The sequence below is a fragment of the Camelina sativa genome, chromosome 7 (assembly GCF_030686135.1).
Source record: "Camelina sativa cultivar CO46 ecotype springtype chromosome 7, ASM3068613v1".
Taxonomy (NCBI): domain Eukaryota; kingdom Viridiplantae; phylum Streptophyta; class Magnoliopsida; order Brassicales; family Brassicaceae; genus Camelina; species Camelina sativa.
In genome coordinates, this window is record NC_141886.1 from 10,600,307 (window position 1) to 10,617,215 (window position 16,909).

Below are 16,909 nucleotides of genomic sequence, written 5' to 3' on the forward strand. Positions count from 1 at the left end.
CAGACAACATACAATCGAGTCCGTAGAACATCCTCCTCTTCATCGCCTTGATTCCACGATCACACTTTGCCTTTACTTGCACCACAAACACATATTGAGATGCATGAGTATTTGATAAACACTCAGTGAGGCAATCCCACCATCTACTGAGCTATACACATAAGCAACAATGACACCAATGTTCCAAAAAATCAACAAACAAGACATACAAACCAGGAAATCAAACATCATCTCGCTGGAAGGGAGGTGTCGACCGACACCAGCCAAGTGTCGACCGAGACTGGCCTTGGTGTCGACCGACACCAGCCAAGTTTCGACCGTCACTACCCCATAGTGTCGATCGATGCCTAATTTGCTGGTGTCGACCGACACTCCCTCTGCAACCACGATCCGCTCGAAGCCGAGAGTCGAATCTCGCTTCCCAACCTCTTCCAAATCGTCCAATACTCAAAACCTAAGCCAAATACGTACATAGCAACCAATCCCAGCAAGAAAAACACACAAAACAACAACAAACAAGCAAGAACAAGGAAATCAAAGGCTTAGATTAGCCACGGTCATGCACTCACCTCTTTGCAGGAAGATTCAGACCAATAGCAACGAATCCAACCCTCCTAGCAAGCCTCTAGCTCCTTCCTAGCTCCAAATCTCACAAGAACAGCTAAGAAATTCTCAAATCTCACCAAAAATCTCAAGAACTCTCTTTTTCCTCTTTTTCTCTCAAAAGCGTTAAACGAAGACAAGAGAAACTTCCCAAAACCCTTCTGGTCGACAAAACACTTAAATATCTCGGTTTATTGGTTTTTTCTAAACCAAACCGGTCCAAATCGATAATTAAATAAAACTGGTCGAACCAGAAAACATTGATGTCGACCAACACCCCCTTGGTGTCGATCGACACCCTCCCCAATACGCACAGTTTTGGTTCACAGGTATTACACATATTAACTATCACAATCTTCTAGATGAGCACCATAACATCTACTTACCTTGGATTAGGAACCAATATGGGAAAGAAACAACACTACACAACCAATGGTGCTTCCCTTCCCTCATCCACGTCTCAACAACAAATCTCAGCCTCTTTCCTTCTTCTGTCCAACCCCAAACCATCTCCTTTGTTCCTTCTTCGAAGAGAGATAACTACAATTCTTTCTTCTCCTTCAAGCGCAGGAAACGGCAGGGAGCGGAACCCCCACAGAAAGAGAGACGTTCTCCTTTTATAGAGAAGGTTTAGGGTTCCCTTCAAACCACACTAAACCGCTCCAAAACCGGAGATGAAACTAACCGTCTAACCTGAAATGTTTAATGGTCAAAATATATCTTTCATGTAATCTTTATTTCTTATGTAACTTTAAAAAAGTTTTTATAACCGTTTATTTATTTATGTTACTTTATCATACATATCATAATTAGTATGCCATTAAAATTTATTTATAACAGTTTAATCTTTTGGAAATAAATTTATCAGTTTGAAACATCTTATAATTTTGTTCTCCATATTTTTGACGTATATAAAATCAAATTATCGGTGTCATACATGAGTTGTATTCTCCACATTATATTGATTTGAATAAGTATGCAAAATATACAAAAAGAAAAAATATATATTGAAAGCTTAAATAATATAGGAAAATTGTTAATTAATTTATTTATATTTGGGTTAGGATGTGGAGATATTAATTAGTTTTGGTAAATTGATGTGAATGATTAAAAACATTGATAATATATTTTGGTAAAGTTAGATAGCAAACTCTCTCATCTCTCATATATATATATATATATATATATATATGCGCGTTACATTCTAACTTCAAACGCACTTCCTTCAAACTTCTTCCAGTATTAGCTCAAGTACCTTTCGATGGCGTCGAGGCCGGGAGTTCTGACGGAATGGCCATGGAGTCCCCTTGGTGACTTTAAGTACCTCTTGGTGGTTCCGTTAGCAATAGCGAGCATAATTTCGTACATGACAGCGGAGGAGGAGGAGAAGGATCTAGGGCGTATGCTGATAGTGGCACTAATGCTATGGAGAATAGTTCACAGTCAGATATGGATCAGCGTGTCACGTCAGAAGACGGCCAAGGGGACGAAGAAGATCGTGTACAAGCCCATTGAGTTCGAGCAAGTGGACCGAGAACGCTCTTGGGACGACCAAATCATCTTCAACACTCTCTTTATGTATCTCCTAAACAGCAAACTCCCAGGCAGCTCCCGCATCCCCATCTGGAGACTAGACGGAGCCATCCTTATTGCTCTAGTTCACGCTTGTCCCGTCGAGTTCTTATACTATTGGTTTCACAGAGCTCTCCACCACCACTTCCTCTACTCCCGCTACCATTCTCACCACCACTCCTCCATCGTCACCAAGCCCATCACGTGTAAGTACCTTCATCCAACATTTTCTTCTATTTTTATATAATGTGTATATATATTTACACATCAATCCATTCTCAAACGTGTCAGCTGTGGTGCACCCCTTCGCGGAGCACATCGCCTACACAATACTCTTCGCCATACCCATAGTAGCGGCGTCCCTTTGTGGGATCCTCTCCATTTTTTCCGTCATTGCATACATGACATATATTGACTTCATGAACAACTTGGGACATTGCAACTTTGAGTGTTTCCCTAAACGTCTCTTCCACCTCTTCCCTCCCCTCAAGTTCCTCTGCTACACCCCCTCGTACGTTAACACTATATATACTTACACTATTAAGATTTCAGTTCATATATATAAGTACATAACATGGACATCAAATATGTTGAAGGTTCCACTCGCTCCACCATACTCAGTTCAGAACCAACTACTCTCTGTTCATGCCCATCTACGACTACATCTACGGGACGACCGACAAGTGCAGCGAATCCTTATACGGAAATTCGTTGGAGAGAGAGGAGGAATCACCCGACGTCATCCACCTCACTCACCTCACTACACTCGACTCCATCTACCAAATGCGCCTTGGCTTCCCATCCTTCTCCTCTCGCCCCTTGTGGTCTCGATCCCCATGGTACCTCACCTACTCCATGTGGCCCTTCACCCTTCTCTTCTCTTTCGTCCTCACCTCCGCTGTCTCCTCATGCACCTTTGTCTTTGAGCGAAACCGTCTCCGCAACCTCATCCATCACTCTCACCTCCTTCCCAAGTTTGGATTTCACGTAAGCATTTTTAATAACCTTTTAAAGAATACGTAGCAAGAAAATAACACTTTTATTTACACAAAATAACCTTTATTAAAATTTAATACTAATTTTTCCACATAAACACGTGGCGGCAGTATAAATCACAGCGCCATCATAGGTCCATAAACAATATCATTGAAGCAGCTATCATAGAAGCAGATGAAAAGGGTGTGAAAGTAATGAGTCTTGGCCTGATGAACACAGTAAGTTCATTAATTACTTCAGAGTCATCTTATATATATATATATTACTATCTCGGATAAGTAACTAATTAACTCATGATTAATGAGTCGGAGGAGCTAAACGGGTATGGAGAATTGTACGTGCAAAAGCATCCAAAGTTGAAGATAAGGCTAGTAGATGGAAGCAGCATGGCAGCTGCGGTGGTGGTTAACAGCATTCCAACGGGGACCACGGAAGTTGTCTTTAGAGGCAATCTCACCAAGATTGCTTCAGCCATTGTCTTTTCTCTATCTCAAAAAGGCATTAAGGTATACTTTGAATATTTGTGAAAATAGAATCCACTGTTCGGCTTCTCAAATCAAACAACAATTAATGTGTGTGTATGTATAGGTGGTTGTGTTACGAGAGGAGGAATACACCAAACTCATCAAATCTGGGGCCGACGAGAATCTTGTATTGTTCTCAAGCAATAACTGTTACTCCTCAACGGTATGGTTGGTGGGGGATGGGCTAGGGAAAGAAGAACAGATGAAGGCAAAAGAAGGAACCCTTTTCATTCCCTTTTCTCAGTTCCCACCTGATAAACTCCGCAAGGACTGTTTCTACCACCCCACTCCAGCTATGCTTGTTCCCAAGTCTGCCCAAAACATCGACTCGTGTGAGGTATATAGCTTAGAACACTACAAAAAACACCGTGCTTGACGTCAGTTGTTATTGACCTTGACGTCGACACTAAACCCATTTTTAATCCAAATAGCATTAGTTTGAAAAATGTAGTAATAAGGTGTGACATGAAGTATTTTGACATCATTTTAACAAACGACATTTACTTATACGTTTAAAAAAACACAAAACAAAAAAAAAACATCAACGGAGAAGCATAACAAGTGAAATAAGTCTAATGAAATAATAGTTGGTTTACAAACCGACAACATATCCCTTGTTTTCAAAGAAATTTAAGTCGGTTTAGATTACATTGAAAGATGTGTGCATAATCTAGCGAATGAATGGTTTATTCCAGAATTGGCTGGGAAGGAGGGTGATGAGTGCATGGAGAATAGGAGGCATAGTGCATGCCCTGGAGGGTTGGGAGGAGCATGACTGCGGCAACACTTGCAAATTTTTCCGTCTCCATGCCATCTGGGAAGCTGCTCTCCGCCATGATTTTCAGCCTCTCCAGCTCCCACCATCGCATCTCTGATCTTTTCATATTTATATATCTCCCCTCTGTTTATCATATACTTGTCTCCCCTCTATTTACAATCTCTGATATTTTCATATTAACAAATTTGAATTATCTCTTTTATAAAATTGTTAATCAATATAAAATGACATGAGTTAAGATGTGTAACGTGATAATCTAAATTAATTAACAACGACAAAACAAAAAATATTTTCTTTGTTACGCTTGCTTTATATTGCTTCATATATGACAAACAGTTACGTCGATTATTATACAACATTGATTTGATATATTACGTCTTACCTAAATAATATTTGGGTGCATCATCATATCAAGACAGCTACAGAAACTTCGCGAATTACGTTTTACTTAAAATGGTCCTTAGACTCTTTTACAAATGCAGCGTCCACTCGTTACCTACTTAAGGAGCGGCTGGTAACCGTGTACGTACCGGTACCACCAACTACCGAGAATATAATCTGTGCCGGTGAGAGGGATTACTAAAAACAAAAAGTATAGGTACTATTAATGCCCTCATACTGTCATTGTATATAAATCTTTTTTATTTAGCGTTGGACCGACGTCAAACACTTGCTGGCGCTTACAAGTATGATCTTGATTGGCCGGTAAGTATTTGCCAAGCACCATTAGTACTTTAGAGCATTTAAATTGGGAAACTTCTAACGAGTTTCTCAGCATTTAGAAATGAAAATAATAAAATAGTAAGAGTTGGTATATATCTTTCAGATAATAATATTTTGATTCAAGCCTCCAGGCAACCGCTATGGACTCCAGATCCATCAAATTTGTCGTATGTGATACATGCTCTTACAATATTACACACAAATGAGAATGTAATATTTCTTCTGTTTCATAAAAAAAAAAATGTTATTTTATATATTTATTTGAAATAAAAATGTTATTTACAATTAATATATTACATTTAATGTAAAGTTACTATTTATTAAACACTTATAAAATAAGAATAATTTATTAATATAAACTTTAATTTTCAAGGTTAGTCATTAACAAGATATGAGATTTATAGCATGTGTAAGAAAACAAAAAAGCAAAAAATCTAACATGATCGAGACAAATTGATAACATGATCACGTCATATTACGACACGTATAAAAAACAAAATAAATCTATTTTTATTGTTATATATCTTAAAAATACACAATAATTTTATATATGTTATGATATAAAAAATAATAATAATATAGTTTTACAAAATATTGTTGGGGAAACAACGCACAGTTGTGTAGCGGAATAAAGTTTCACCTTAACTTATGTAAACTCGTGAGGAAAATATAATAAACTTGGCAGAGCATAAAATAAATGAGACATAGAATTATATATGGAAAACCTCACTAATGCGAAGAGTAAAAACTACGGGACCGTAGTCCACTCAAAATTCCACTATCACCAATATATTTGAGTACAACCACGTCCTCTCCAGAGATTAAGGCTACAAGTAGCAATCTCAATAAGAAAACAACACAAAAGAGAGAACACAAAAGTCTAAAAATATGCAGTTCCAAACAATCTTAGATTTACTAAGATTCCGGCAACCTATTCAGATCTCCACCGTAAAAATCCTACATAAACAGATCAGGAACAACTCTGCAAAATTTCAGCTCAAACCGAGAAGATCTTACTGTTGGATCTTACAAACAATTACGACAGATGCTGCACAAAAATCTGGAAATTCCAGACACGACCAACCACGCTAAAACTCAGATTTCTCACAAACCAACCATTGAAACAAGATCTCCACAGTCAAATATGTAGAACACTGAGTCACGAAGCCACCCTCCAAAAATCAGCCAGATCGGAGCTTGTTTGAATGTCCAAACGTGCAAAATACCAAACCCTAAAGGTTCTGTTTTTCTCTTCTCCTCTAGATCCGAAAATCAACTCTCTCCTCTCTATTTTTTCTTATGCCAATAATTAGATTATATAGTGTCTCATAACCCAAAGTCCAATATTAATCTCATGGACTAATATAATGGTCCAAGTCCAGGTTTGGTTAACCAAACCCAATTGGTTTCCCCACTAGGAGGAAAACCCAACAAACTCCCCCTCCGACTAGGTAGAGGAAACAGCCATCCCGGCTATCCCTCGGCAAACTTCAAGCTTCCCCCTCGGCAATGACTTTGTCATCATATCAGCTCCATTATCATCCGTATCAATCTTTTCAAGTTCTACTTCTTTAAAAGCAACCACATCATGTATCCAATGATACCTCCTATCAATGTGCTTTGAACGCGAATGAAATGTAGAGTTCTTTCCGAGACAAATTGCGCTTTGACTATCACAAAACAGCACATACTTATTCTGCTTGAAACCGATATCTTCACAAAAACCCTTCATCCACAACAACTCCTTACAAGCTTCAGATGCAACTATGAACTCAGCTTCAGTGGTAGAAAGTGCAACACACTTTTGCAATCTTGACTGCCATGCAACAGCTCCACCCGCAAATGTTACCAAGTAACCCGAAGTAGACTTACTAGAATCAACATCTCCTGACAAATCTGAATCAGTATAACTCACAAGTAATGCATTATCACCTCCAAAGGTAAGCTTCAAATCAGAAGTCCCTCGAAGATATTTCAAAATCCACTTCACAGTATTCCAGTGTTTTCTTCCAGGATTGGAGACAAAACGACTAACAACACCAACAGCGTGATCTATATCTGGTCTTGTACAGACCATGGCATACATCAAACTACCAACTGCAGAAGCATATGGAACCCTTGCCATATCTTCCTTTTCCAACTTTGTTTTTGGACTCTGTTGTTTGCTCAATCTAAAGTCTGTAGGAAGAGGAGTAACAACAGCTTTAGACTTATCCATGTGAAACCTTTTAAGTATTTTCTCAATGTACTTCTCTTGAGACAAGTGAATCAGCTTTTCACCTCTGTCTCTAACAATTCTCATACCAAGAATCTGTTTCGCTAGACCCAAATCTTTCATGGTAAAGGACTTGCTAAGTTGCTTCTTCAGCTCCTCAATTCTGCTCAAGTTCTTGCCCACAATCAACATGTCATCAACATACAACAGCAAGATGATAAAATCATCATCACCAAACCTCTGCACAAACACACACTGATCAGAAGTAGTCTCTTTATAACCATGCTCCCCCATAACAAACTTAAACTTCATGTACCAATTTCTCGGTGCCTGCTTCAATCCATAAAGGCTTTTCTTCAAGCGGCAAACTAAATCCTCTTCACCTTTTTTCACAAAGCCTTTTGTTTGTACCATGTAAATCTCTTCCTCCAAATCACCATGAAGAAAAGCAGTTTTTACATCCATTTGCTCAACCTCTAGATCAAGACTTGCTGCCAATCCAAGTACAACCCGAATGGATGACATCTTCACAACAGGAGAAAATATTTCATCAAAATCAACTCCTTTCTTTTGGCTGTATCCTTTCACAACCAACCTAGCCTTGTATCGAGGTGACAAACTGGTCTCATCATGCTTAATCTTATACACCCACTTATTAAGCAAAGCCTTTTTACCCTTAGGTAACTTCACCAACTCAAGAGTATGGTTCTCTTCAAAAGAATCCATCTCATCACCCATGGCATCATGCCATTTATCCTTGTGTTCATCCTCCAAAGCTTCACTATAGCTTTCAGGTTCTCCCCCATCAGTAAGTAACACATACTCACCAAGATTATACCTAGTCGACGGTATAAGACCTATCTCAGATCTTCTAACAATAGTTGGATTCTTGGTAGTTGGTGTCTCACCATGATCGTCACCATGATCACCAGTACCATCATCATGTGCGGGAGCATCTGCACCAGGTGTATCAACATGAACCTCACCCTCAACCTGACTGTGGACCAATGTAGAAGGAATAACCTCTAAATCAATCAAACTCTCATTATTCTGAGCTGGTTTTCCGGACTTGTTAATGTCCTTTATCGTTTGATCTTCCATGAACACAACATCTCTGCTCCTAATGAGCTTCTTCTCAACGGGATCATAAAATCTGTACCCAAACTCATCCTGACCATAACCAATGAACACACATTGTCGCGACTTCATCTCAAGCTTTGACCTCTCATCTTTGGGAATATGAACAAATGCCTTACACCCAAAGACCCTCAAATGACCATAAGAAACATCCTTACCAGTCCAAACCCTTTCTGGAATATCACCCTCCAACAGAGCACTCGGTGATAAATTCAACACGTGAACAACTGAGCTCAAAGCCTCACCCCAGAAAGTCTGTGCCAAACCTGATTGTGAAATCAAACATCTAACCCTTTCGACAATTGTCATGTTCATTCTTTCAGCCAACCCATTCAACTGTGGAGTCTTAGGTGGCGTGAACTGATGCCTAATACCATGTTCTTTGCAATAAGCATCAAATGGTCCAGAATATTCTCCACCATTATCACTTCGGATACACTTCAACTTCTTTCACGTCCGTCTCTCAACCAATGCCACAAAATGCTTAAAATATCCCAGAACCTGATCTTTCGTCTTCATAGTAAAAACCCACAACTTTCTTGAATGATCATCAATGAATGTGACAAAATATGATGCACCACCAAGAGATTTTGTTTTCATTGGACCACATACATCTGAATGCACCAAATCAAGTACCTGAGGTTTTCTAGAAGTCGCAGAAGACTTAAAAGAGACTCTGTGTTGTTTACCCCGCAAACAATGCACACACTTCTTCAAGTGCAAATCAGAGCTAGTTGGAATAACCTCTTTCTTAGACAACACAGATAATCCTTTCTCACTTATGTGACCAAGTCTCTTGTGCCACAACTCCATGGCATCATCCTCCAAAGCATTAACACTGTCTTTGGAAACCTTAGCCTGCATCCAATAGAAAGATGAAAGCTTCTCACCTCGAGCCACAACCATAGAACCACGTGACAGCTTCCATTTACCACCACCGTGTAAACTATAGAAACCTTCATCATCAAGTTTTCCCGTAGATATCAAATTCATCCGAAGATCTGGGATATGCTTAACATCCTTAAGCACAAGTCTAGTCCCAAGACTAGTCTCCAAGCAAATATCACCAATGCCAACAACCTGAGCCAAACCATCATTCCCCATCTTCACAAAACTATAACTACCCGAAGTATAGGTAGAATACAAATCCCGTTGGGATGTAGCATGAGTAGTAGCTCCACTATCAACCACCCAGTTGGTGTCATGGCATACATTACTGGCATCATTCTCAAGAAGAATGAGAAACTGATCGTCAGTGATTGTCACTCGATCTACTTCTTATTGCTTCCCTTCCTGCTTGTTATCTCTTTTCGACTTCCAGCAATCTTTCTTCAAGTGCTCTTTCTTGTGACAGTAGTGACACTCCATATTCGCAAATTTATTAGATTTGCTCTTGCTCATGTTCTTATCATTCTTGGGCTCTCTAAATGTACTCCTCCCCCTTGATTCAGTAACCAACACATCTGAACGCGAGGAACTAGCATTAGACTGTCTTCTAGTTTCCTCATTCAAGATACTGTTCTTCACTACATCCATCGAAATAGCACCATTCGACGCGGAGTTACAAAGAGACATCCTAAACACCTCCCAAGAATCTAGTAATGTACCAAGAAGCCACAAACCGTGAATCTCATCCTCAAACTTGACTCCCATATCAGAAAGTTTATTAAGCAGCCCCTGAAACACATTTAAGTGATCAGTCATCGGAGTTCCCTCCTGATACCTCAACTCAATCAACTTCTTGATCATGTACATCTTATTATTCCCGGTCTTTCGAGCAGACAGTTGCTCCAGCTTCAACCACAAAGAACGAACATTAGTCTCTTTTCAATATAATTCAACACATTATCATCTACCCATTGCCTTATCAAACCACACACTTGGCCATGCTGCAATTTCCACTGATCATCAGTCTTATCTTCAGGTTTCTTCTCCTCAAAGACAGGAACATAAAATTCCTTCACGAAAAGCAAATCTTCCATCTTGCCTTTCCATAGATGATAATTAGAACCATTCAAGCTTATCATTCTACCCTTATTTTCCATCGTTCACAAAAGCAACCAATAACCAAAGTTATTAAACCAGTGCTCTGATACCACTTTGTTGGGGAAACAACGCACAGTTGTGCAGCGGAATAAATTTTCACCCTAAATTATGTGAACTTGTGAGGAAAATATAATAAACTTGGTAGAGCGTAAAATAAATGAGACACAGAATTATACGTGGAAAACCTCCCCAATGCGAGGAGTAAAAACCATGGGACCGTAGTCGACTCAAAATTCCACTATCACCAATATATTTGAGTACAACCACGTCCTCTCCAGAGACTAAGGTTACAAGTAGCAATCTCAATAAGAAAACAACACAAGAGAGAACACAAAAGCCTAAAAATATGCAGTTCCAAACAATCCTAGATTTACTAAGATTCTGGCAACCTATTCAGATCTCCACCGTACAAATCCTCGATAGACAGATCAGGAACAACTCTGCAAAATTTCAGCTCAAACCGAGAAGATCTCACCGTTGGATCTTACAAACACTCACGACAGATGCTGCAGAAAAATCTGAAAATTCCAGATACGACCAGCCACGCTAAAACTCAGATTTCTCACAAACCAACCGTTGAAACAAGATCTCCACCGTTAAATATGTAGAACACTGAGTCACGAAGTCACCCTCCAAAAATCAGCCAGATCGGAGCTTGTTTGAATGTCCAAACGTGCAAAACACCAAACCCTAAAGGCTCTGTTTTTCTCTTCTCCTCTAGATCCGTCTTTTCTTTCTATTTTTTCTTATGCCAATAATTAGGTTATATAGTGTTTCATAACCCAAAGCCCAATATTAATCTCATGGACTAATATAATGGTCCAAGTCCAGGTTTGGTTAACCAAACCCAATTGGTTTCCCCACTAGGAGGAAAACCCAACAAATATAGGGTTCCCAAATTATAACAAAAAATTGGAAAGAACTTTTATTCTATCATACTACAAAATTTGAGACACTTTCACCTAACCAAAAATATATATTGCAAGATTTATCATATAAGATTAAGATCAAAGGTAGCTCAAATTAGCAACCAGTCAAGTCCTCAAATTTAAGTGTTGATAAGAATCAAGATTAAACTGGTTATAGAATTAAAAAAAAGAAGATCTTTAAGAGAAAAATACACAAAACAATCATGGTATAAATTCTAGCGTTAGAAAACTCTTCTTCAAAAATATTAAAAGAGGACGAGTTGTTTTACTGCGACGTCAAACACCTCCATCTTTCTTAAATAACTTGCTACGATGGTCGGCATCGTTTCGCAACAACTTATAATTATATAATTTAATGCTTATTTTTACATAAATTGAAGAAAAATTTGATTACAATATCAATTTAGAAAATGACTTTTCATTTTTCGTATATATGGTCAGAATTATCATAAAATTGGATCTCTACTCCAGTCGCAGGAGATACCGCTCATGAACTTCATGACCATGTAAATAATCTTGGAAAAAATATATATATATATTATAAGTAAATAATGTTTGACAAATACAAGGAGTCAGTTAAGGTTTTTATAATTGCTCTAGAGATAGATACAAGACTCAACAAGCGAAAAATACTTAATTAAACTAAAAAGTGTTATAGACAATTTGACCTTACACAAAGAGATGAATTTGACCTTCCACAAAAAGACAACATTGTTAGACTGGTTGTTGGTGATATGTCTATCTCTAAGTGTGACTGAGATATAATAATACATCCTAGCTAGAAAGGCTTAACCTCAATATGTTTTTTTATTGTTTTTACATCCATCGTACATGTATGTCACTAAAATATATCCTTTGTTGTTTCAGTGTTTTGAGAAAACTATAGTACTATACCATATATATAGTCCACGAGTAGAAGTTTTTTTCCAAGAAAAATAAAAGTTCAAAAGATATTACTAAAAAATTGTACGCAAAAGCATTTTGCATACCAAATACATACTTAAGCGACATCTTCAAGATCAATAGTACGTTCAGATCGCTTTTCTTATTAATATGTAGTTGAAGTATATACTGCTATCGAACAAAAATGTATACAATTATATGTAATATATTAACGAGAAACTAAAACCAAAACTGTGTATTACACGAGTCCATACATATCTAATATATATATATATATACATATAGTTTTTTATTTTTTTAATTTGTATGTAATATATCAAAATAATATTTTTTGTAAAACAGAAGAAATACTATACATATAGTTTTTTATTTTTTTAATTTGTATGTAATATATCAAAATAATATTTTTTGTAAAACAGAAGAAATACTATACATACAAAAACATCATTACTTTTTGTCAAGTGACTCGACACTAGGGACATATTCAAATTGATTTATGGTGTTGATTCACTAGAATTGTTGTCGCATAGCATTTATAGCACATCTAATTAGTTATGTACTGCCAATTGTAGATTAACACATTAAATAATTTTGCTTCATACATGTCTTTTGATATATTTATATGTTATATATTGTGCCCCATGTTAATTATGTTTCTAGATCCGCCCAGAGTCTTTAAGTTTCGGACAAGGCAGCATGTAGATACTTAAGCTTCTCTAGATCTGCTGGATCATACTTTGTGTTGATCTCATGTTCGATCTTGGCCATAACTTGAGGATGCATAGAAAGAGGCCAGAAGAACTGAGTGAGAGCTGAGCTTGAGGTGTCTCTTCCTGCTATCAACAGATTTAAAACAACATCTCTCGGTTTCAAGAGCTTGTATTTGGTCGTGTCCACATTCATATAATACGTTAACACGTCCATTGATGTCTCTCTTGTTAGTGATAATTGAGTTACGTCATCGTATAGAAATATGTAATTATGTATCATGTATGATCAGTGAAAAATGTGATTAAGGGGCATGATAGTGTTGAAAGGTCGCTTATGTCCAAAAACACGAGTGCATAGTCACGAGTCTAATCCTTCGTCATGTTTCATCATATTGTTAGTCTATAAATAGACGTTGTGATCGTATTGTAAACAGTACCAAGTTTCATGTAGATAAAAATTTCAGTTCTTGTTCTTGTCTTTTCCAAAGAGAAGAGACAAAGTCTCTTGTTTTGTTTCTTTTATTCTTCCTCTCAATATTCTAACATGGTATCAGAGCCAGGTTGGTCTTGGAGCCTGTCCAAGCAGAACAAAAATAAGAAAAATTCTGCTGCAAGAAGAAGAGAAAGATGGAGACAACAAATCAAGGGTGAGAAGAAGAAGAAGAAAATCGAAATAGGAAAAGGTGGTGGTGACAAGATCAGAGAGTACCATCAACCTTCACAAACAGAACCTTCAAGAAGAAGGGCTCCAAAGGGAAGAAGAAAAAGAAAATCTTCTCAAAAGGAAATGGAGTAAACAGATGTGGAGTTGGAGTTGTGAAACTTGTTCGAAGAAGATGTGGAGAAGATTCACGCATTGTAAAAATTGTGAGGTTACACAGATAACCGAAGAAGAGACGTCACAGAGACGTGATGATGATCAAACAGTGAACCAAGCAATAAAGAAGGATGCTTACCTCATAGAAAAAATTGAGCAGGAGCCGGTTGAAGAGTTAAACGAAGACAATGTGGAAAAGATTGCGTAAGACATCATGGAGACATTATGGTGATCAATGAAAGACACCAAGCACAAAAGGAGGAAGCTTACCTCGAAGAAAAATGGAGCAATAAAGGAGGATGCTTACTCAGAAAAAATGGAGCAAAGGAGGATGCTTACCTCAGAAAAAAAAATGGAGCACTTTATGGTGATCAATGGAAAACACCAAGCACAAGCACAAAAGAGGATGCTTACCTCGTAGAAAAATAGAGAAAAAATGGAGCAAAGGAGGATGCTTACCTCGGAAAAAATGGAGCACTTTATGGTGATCAATGGAAGACACCAAGCACAAGCACAAAAGAGGATGCTTACCTCGGAGAAAAATGGAGCATTAGACGGTTGAAAATATAACCAAAGAAGAGGTGAAAACTTTTCACTTCACGCAAGGGACGTCACAGAGATGTGAATGTGATTATGATCAAAGGAAGACGCCAAGCAAGAAAGGAAGCTGAGTTCACGCACAGATTTGGTGAAAGGGTTCACGCCCAGATTTGGTGATCAAGAGGACATCAAAAGGTAAAATCAGAGTGTTCACTTAGAAGAAAGTGAGTGGAAGAAGGTTGACAAAACAACCGGATGAAGACGTGACAGAAGTTCACAAAGGCGATGTGAAGAAGCCCACGTGGAGAAAATTTGAATGTAACAAAGGAGAAGTGTTGAGGGAAAGAGTAACTCAAGAGTTCCTATGTCAAAAGAAAGAAAATAAATAAATAAAAAAAAACCATTGACAAGAGGGTGTCAAATTGTGCAACGTCAAACTGAAGAAGCAACAAGAAAGAAGGAGTTGTGAAGAGAGAAGGAATACACGTCAACAAGGAGTTGGAGTTTGATATGACAAGAAACAAACTTTGTTCAGAGGGTAACTCAATTAAGGGGGAGTGTTAGTGATAATTGAGTTACGTCATCATATAGAAATATGGAATTATATATGATAAGTGAAAAATGTGATTAAGGGGCATGATGTGTTGAAATGTCGCTTATGTCAAAAGGCACAAGTCTAATCCTTCGTCATGTTTCATCATATATATTGTTTCAAGTCTATAAATAGACGTTGTGATCGTATTGTATATAGTAACAAGTTTCATGCAAATAAAAATTTCAGTTTTCTTTCATGTCTTCTCCAAAGAGAAGAGACAAAGTCTCTTGCTCTGTTTCTTTTCTTCTTCCTCTCGATATTCTAAGATCTCTTTCCCCACGTCTTATCTCCTCTCCTCCTGAAGATATGATCTTTGCAAGCATTTCATGGACAGTAAGCATCGAAACTCTCAGCTTCCTCTCAAGACCAATCCCAATCCATTTTTGAAGCTTCCACAAAATCATCGGTTTGAGATATCTATAGAAGATCGCTTCTACACCAACATCTACAGCTTCAGAAAACTCAAATTTTGGCATTTCAATGGATAGAGACATTGGATCATAACCAGTCATTAAAATCGAGAAAATATCAAACATATATCTCTTAAACACATCTTGTAAGTCTAAGATTATGTTTTTTTCAACAGCTTCGTCAAGCAAAGGACAAAGACCCTTCTTCAACTTACTTTAAATTACTACTCACCGCGACCTCAAAGAAATATTTATGGTGAAAAAGGGTGTGATTTGACTTCCTCAGATCCTCCCATAACTCTGAATCAGCGGCTACAGTTCCATCTCCCAAAACATCAAAGATCTTCTTGAATTCAGGTCCTTGAGGGTAATTCTGAAAGTTTGAACTTAGTATGTGATGGATGTTCCTTGGATCAGCCGTGAGTAACAAGTCTGTTCCAGTAAACCAGGCTCCTTTGAAAATAAAATTCAGATAGCTGGCCTCAAGATCCTCAACCATCAAATCATATATCCGATGGACTTCGACGACCAAACCTGGAACCATCCCGAGGAAAGGCCAGTTCTTGAACAAAGGGCTTCTGTGAGATTTCTTGTGGAGGAAGAAACATTGGAAACAAAGAAAAAAAAGGAATGCAATGATGATGAAGATTTCAAGTAAGCTTACCATCATCATTCTTACTCAAATAATATTGGATATAGAAAAAAGAGGTATCTTTATCAAATTTGTTTGCTACAGTGCAAATGGTATGTGTTACCATTCAAGTTTATATATGGAAAATTCAGTGGATTCAATTGGTTGCATGAACGTTGTGGTAGGAGTTATGTTAGAGAGTCAAGGATTAGGTACAAACTCCTCAAACTTAAGTCTTGTTTTGTGATTGTATTAACCTTGTTAACTGAATGCCACATATATGATCTATCGGCTAGCTGAATGCCACATATATGATCTTTTAAAGATTACAACAACTTTTTTAAAGGGAACCTAGTTCATCTATGAAGAGATTTCTTGTGGATGAAGAAATATTGGAATTCAAAGGAAAAAAGAAATGCTATGATTATGAAGACTTCAAGTAAGCTTACCATCATCATTCTTTCACAAAAGGATATTTGGATATAGATAAAGAGTCATTATAAAATTTGTTTGCTATAGTACCAACGCTATGTGTTACCATCCAAGTTGAAATATGAAAATTCCATGGATTCAGTTGAAAGCATGAACGTTGTGGTACTAGCCTGAATAAATCTTGATGACTTTTTAGAGACTCAAGGTCTACTTACCAAACTCTTCATTTTTTTTTTGGGCAACACCAAACTCTTCATTTAATTTGTAATTTGTTGTCTCGCTTTTAGTGTGTTCACTAAGAGCATCTCCAATGGTCCTTTATTTTTATTTCTATAATAGAGATAATCT

General features: G+C 37.6%; 1 protein-coding gene and 1 pseudogene across 1 annotated transcript; one reads left to right on the plus strand and one right to left on the minus strand.

The window, feature by feature from the left end:
- Positions 1–1,797: 1,797 nt before the first annotated feature.
- LOC104700905 (protein CER1-like 1) lies at positions 1,798–4,728 on the plus strand. The gene is made up of 7 exons (XM_010416508.2): positions 1,798–2,381; positions 2,467–2,686; positions 2,772–3,162; positions 3,282–3,389; positions 3,477–3,677; positions 3,760–4,032; positions 4,391–4,728. Exons 1-7 carry the CDS (start codon positions 1,865–1,867, stop codon positions 4,568–4,570), a joined length of 1,890 nt encoding a protein of 629 aa, XP_010414810.2. The 5' UTR covers positions 1,798–1,864; the 3' UTR covers positions 4,571–4,728.
- Positions 4,729–13,074: 8,346 nt separating this feature from the next.
- On the minus strand, positions 13,075–16,171 carry LOC147941152 (alkane hydroxylase MAH1 pseudogene; annotated as a pseudogene).
- Positions 16,172–16,909: the final 738 nt, after the last annotated feature.

Bases quoted from the DNA above. Each gene is read 5' to 3' on its own strand.
- LOC104700905 (XM_010416508.2), top strand. From the start codon at position 1,865: ATGGCGTCGAGGCCGGGAGTTCTGACGGAATGGCCATGGAGTCCCCTT. The intron at 2,382-2,466 runs GTAAGTACCTTC...CAAACGTGTCAG, and splicing joins CGTCACCAAGCCCATCACGT to CTGTGGTGCACCCCTTCGCG. The intron at 3,390-3,476 runs GTAAGTTCATTA...ATGATTAATGAG, and splicing joins GTCTTGGCCTGATGAACACA to TCGGAGGAGCTAAACGGGTA.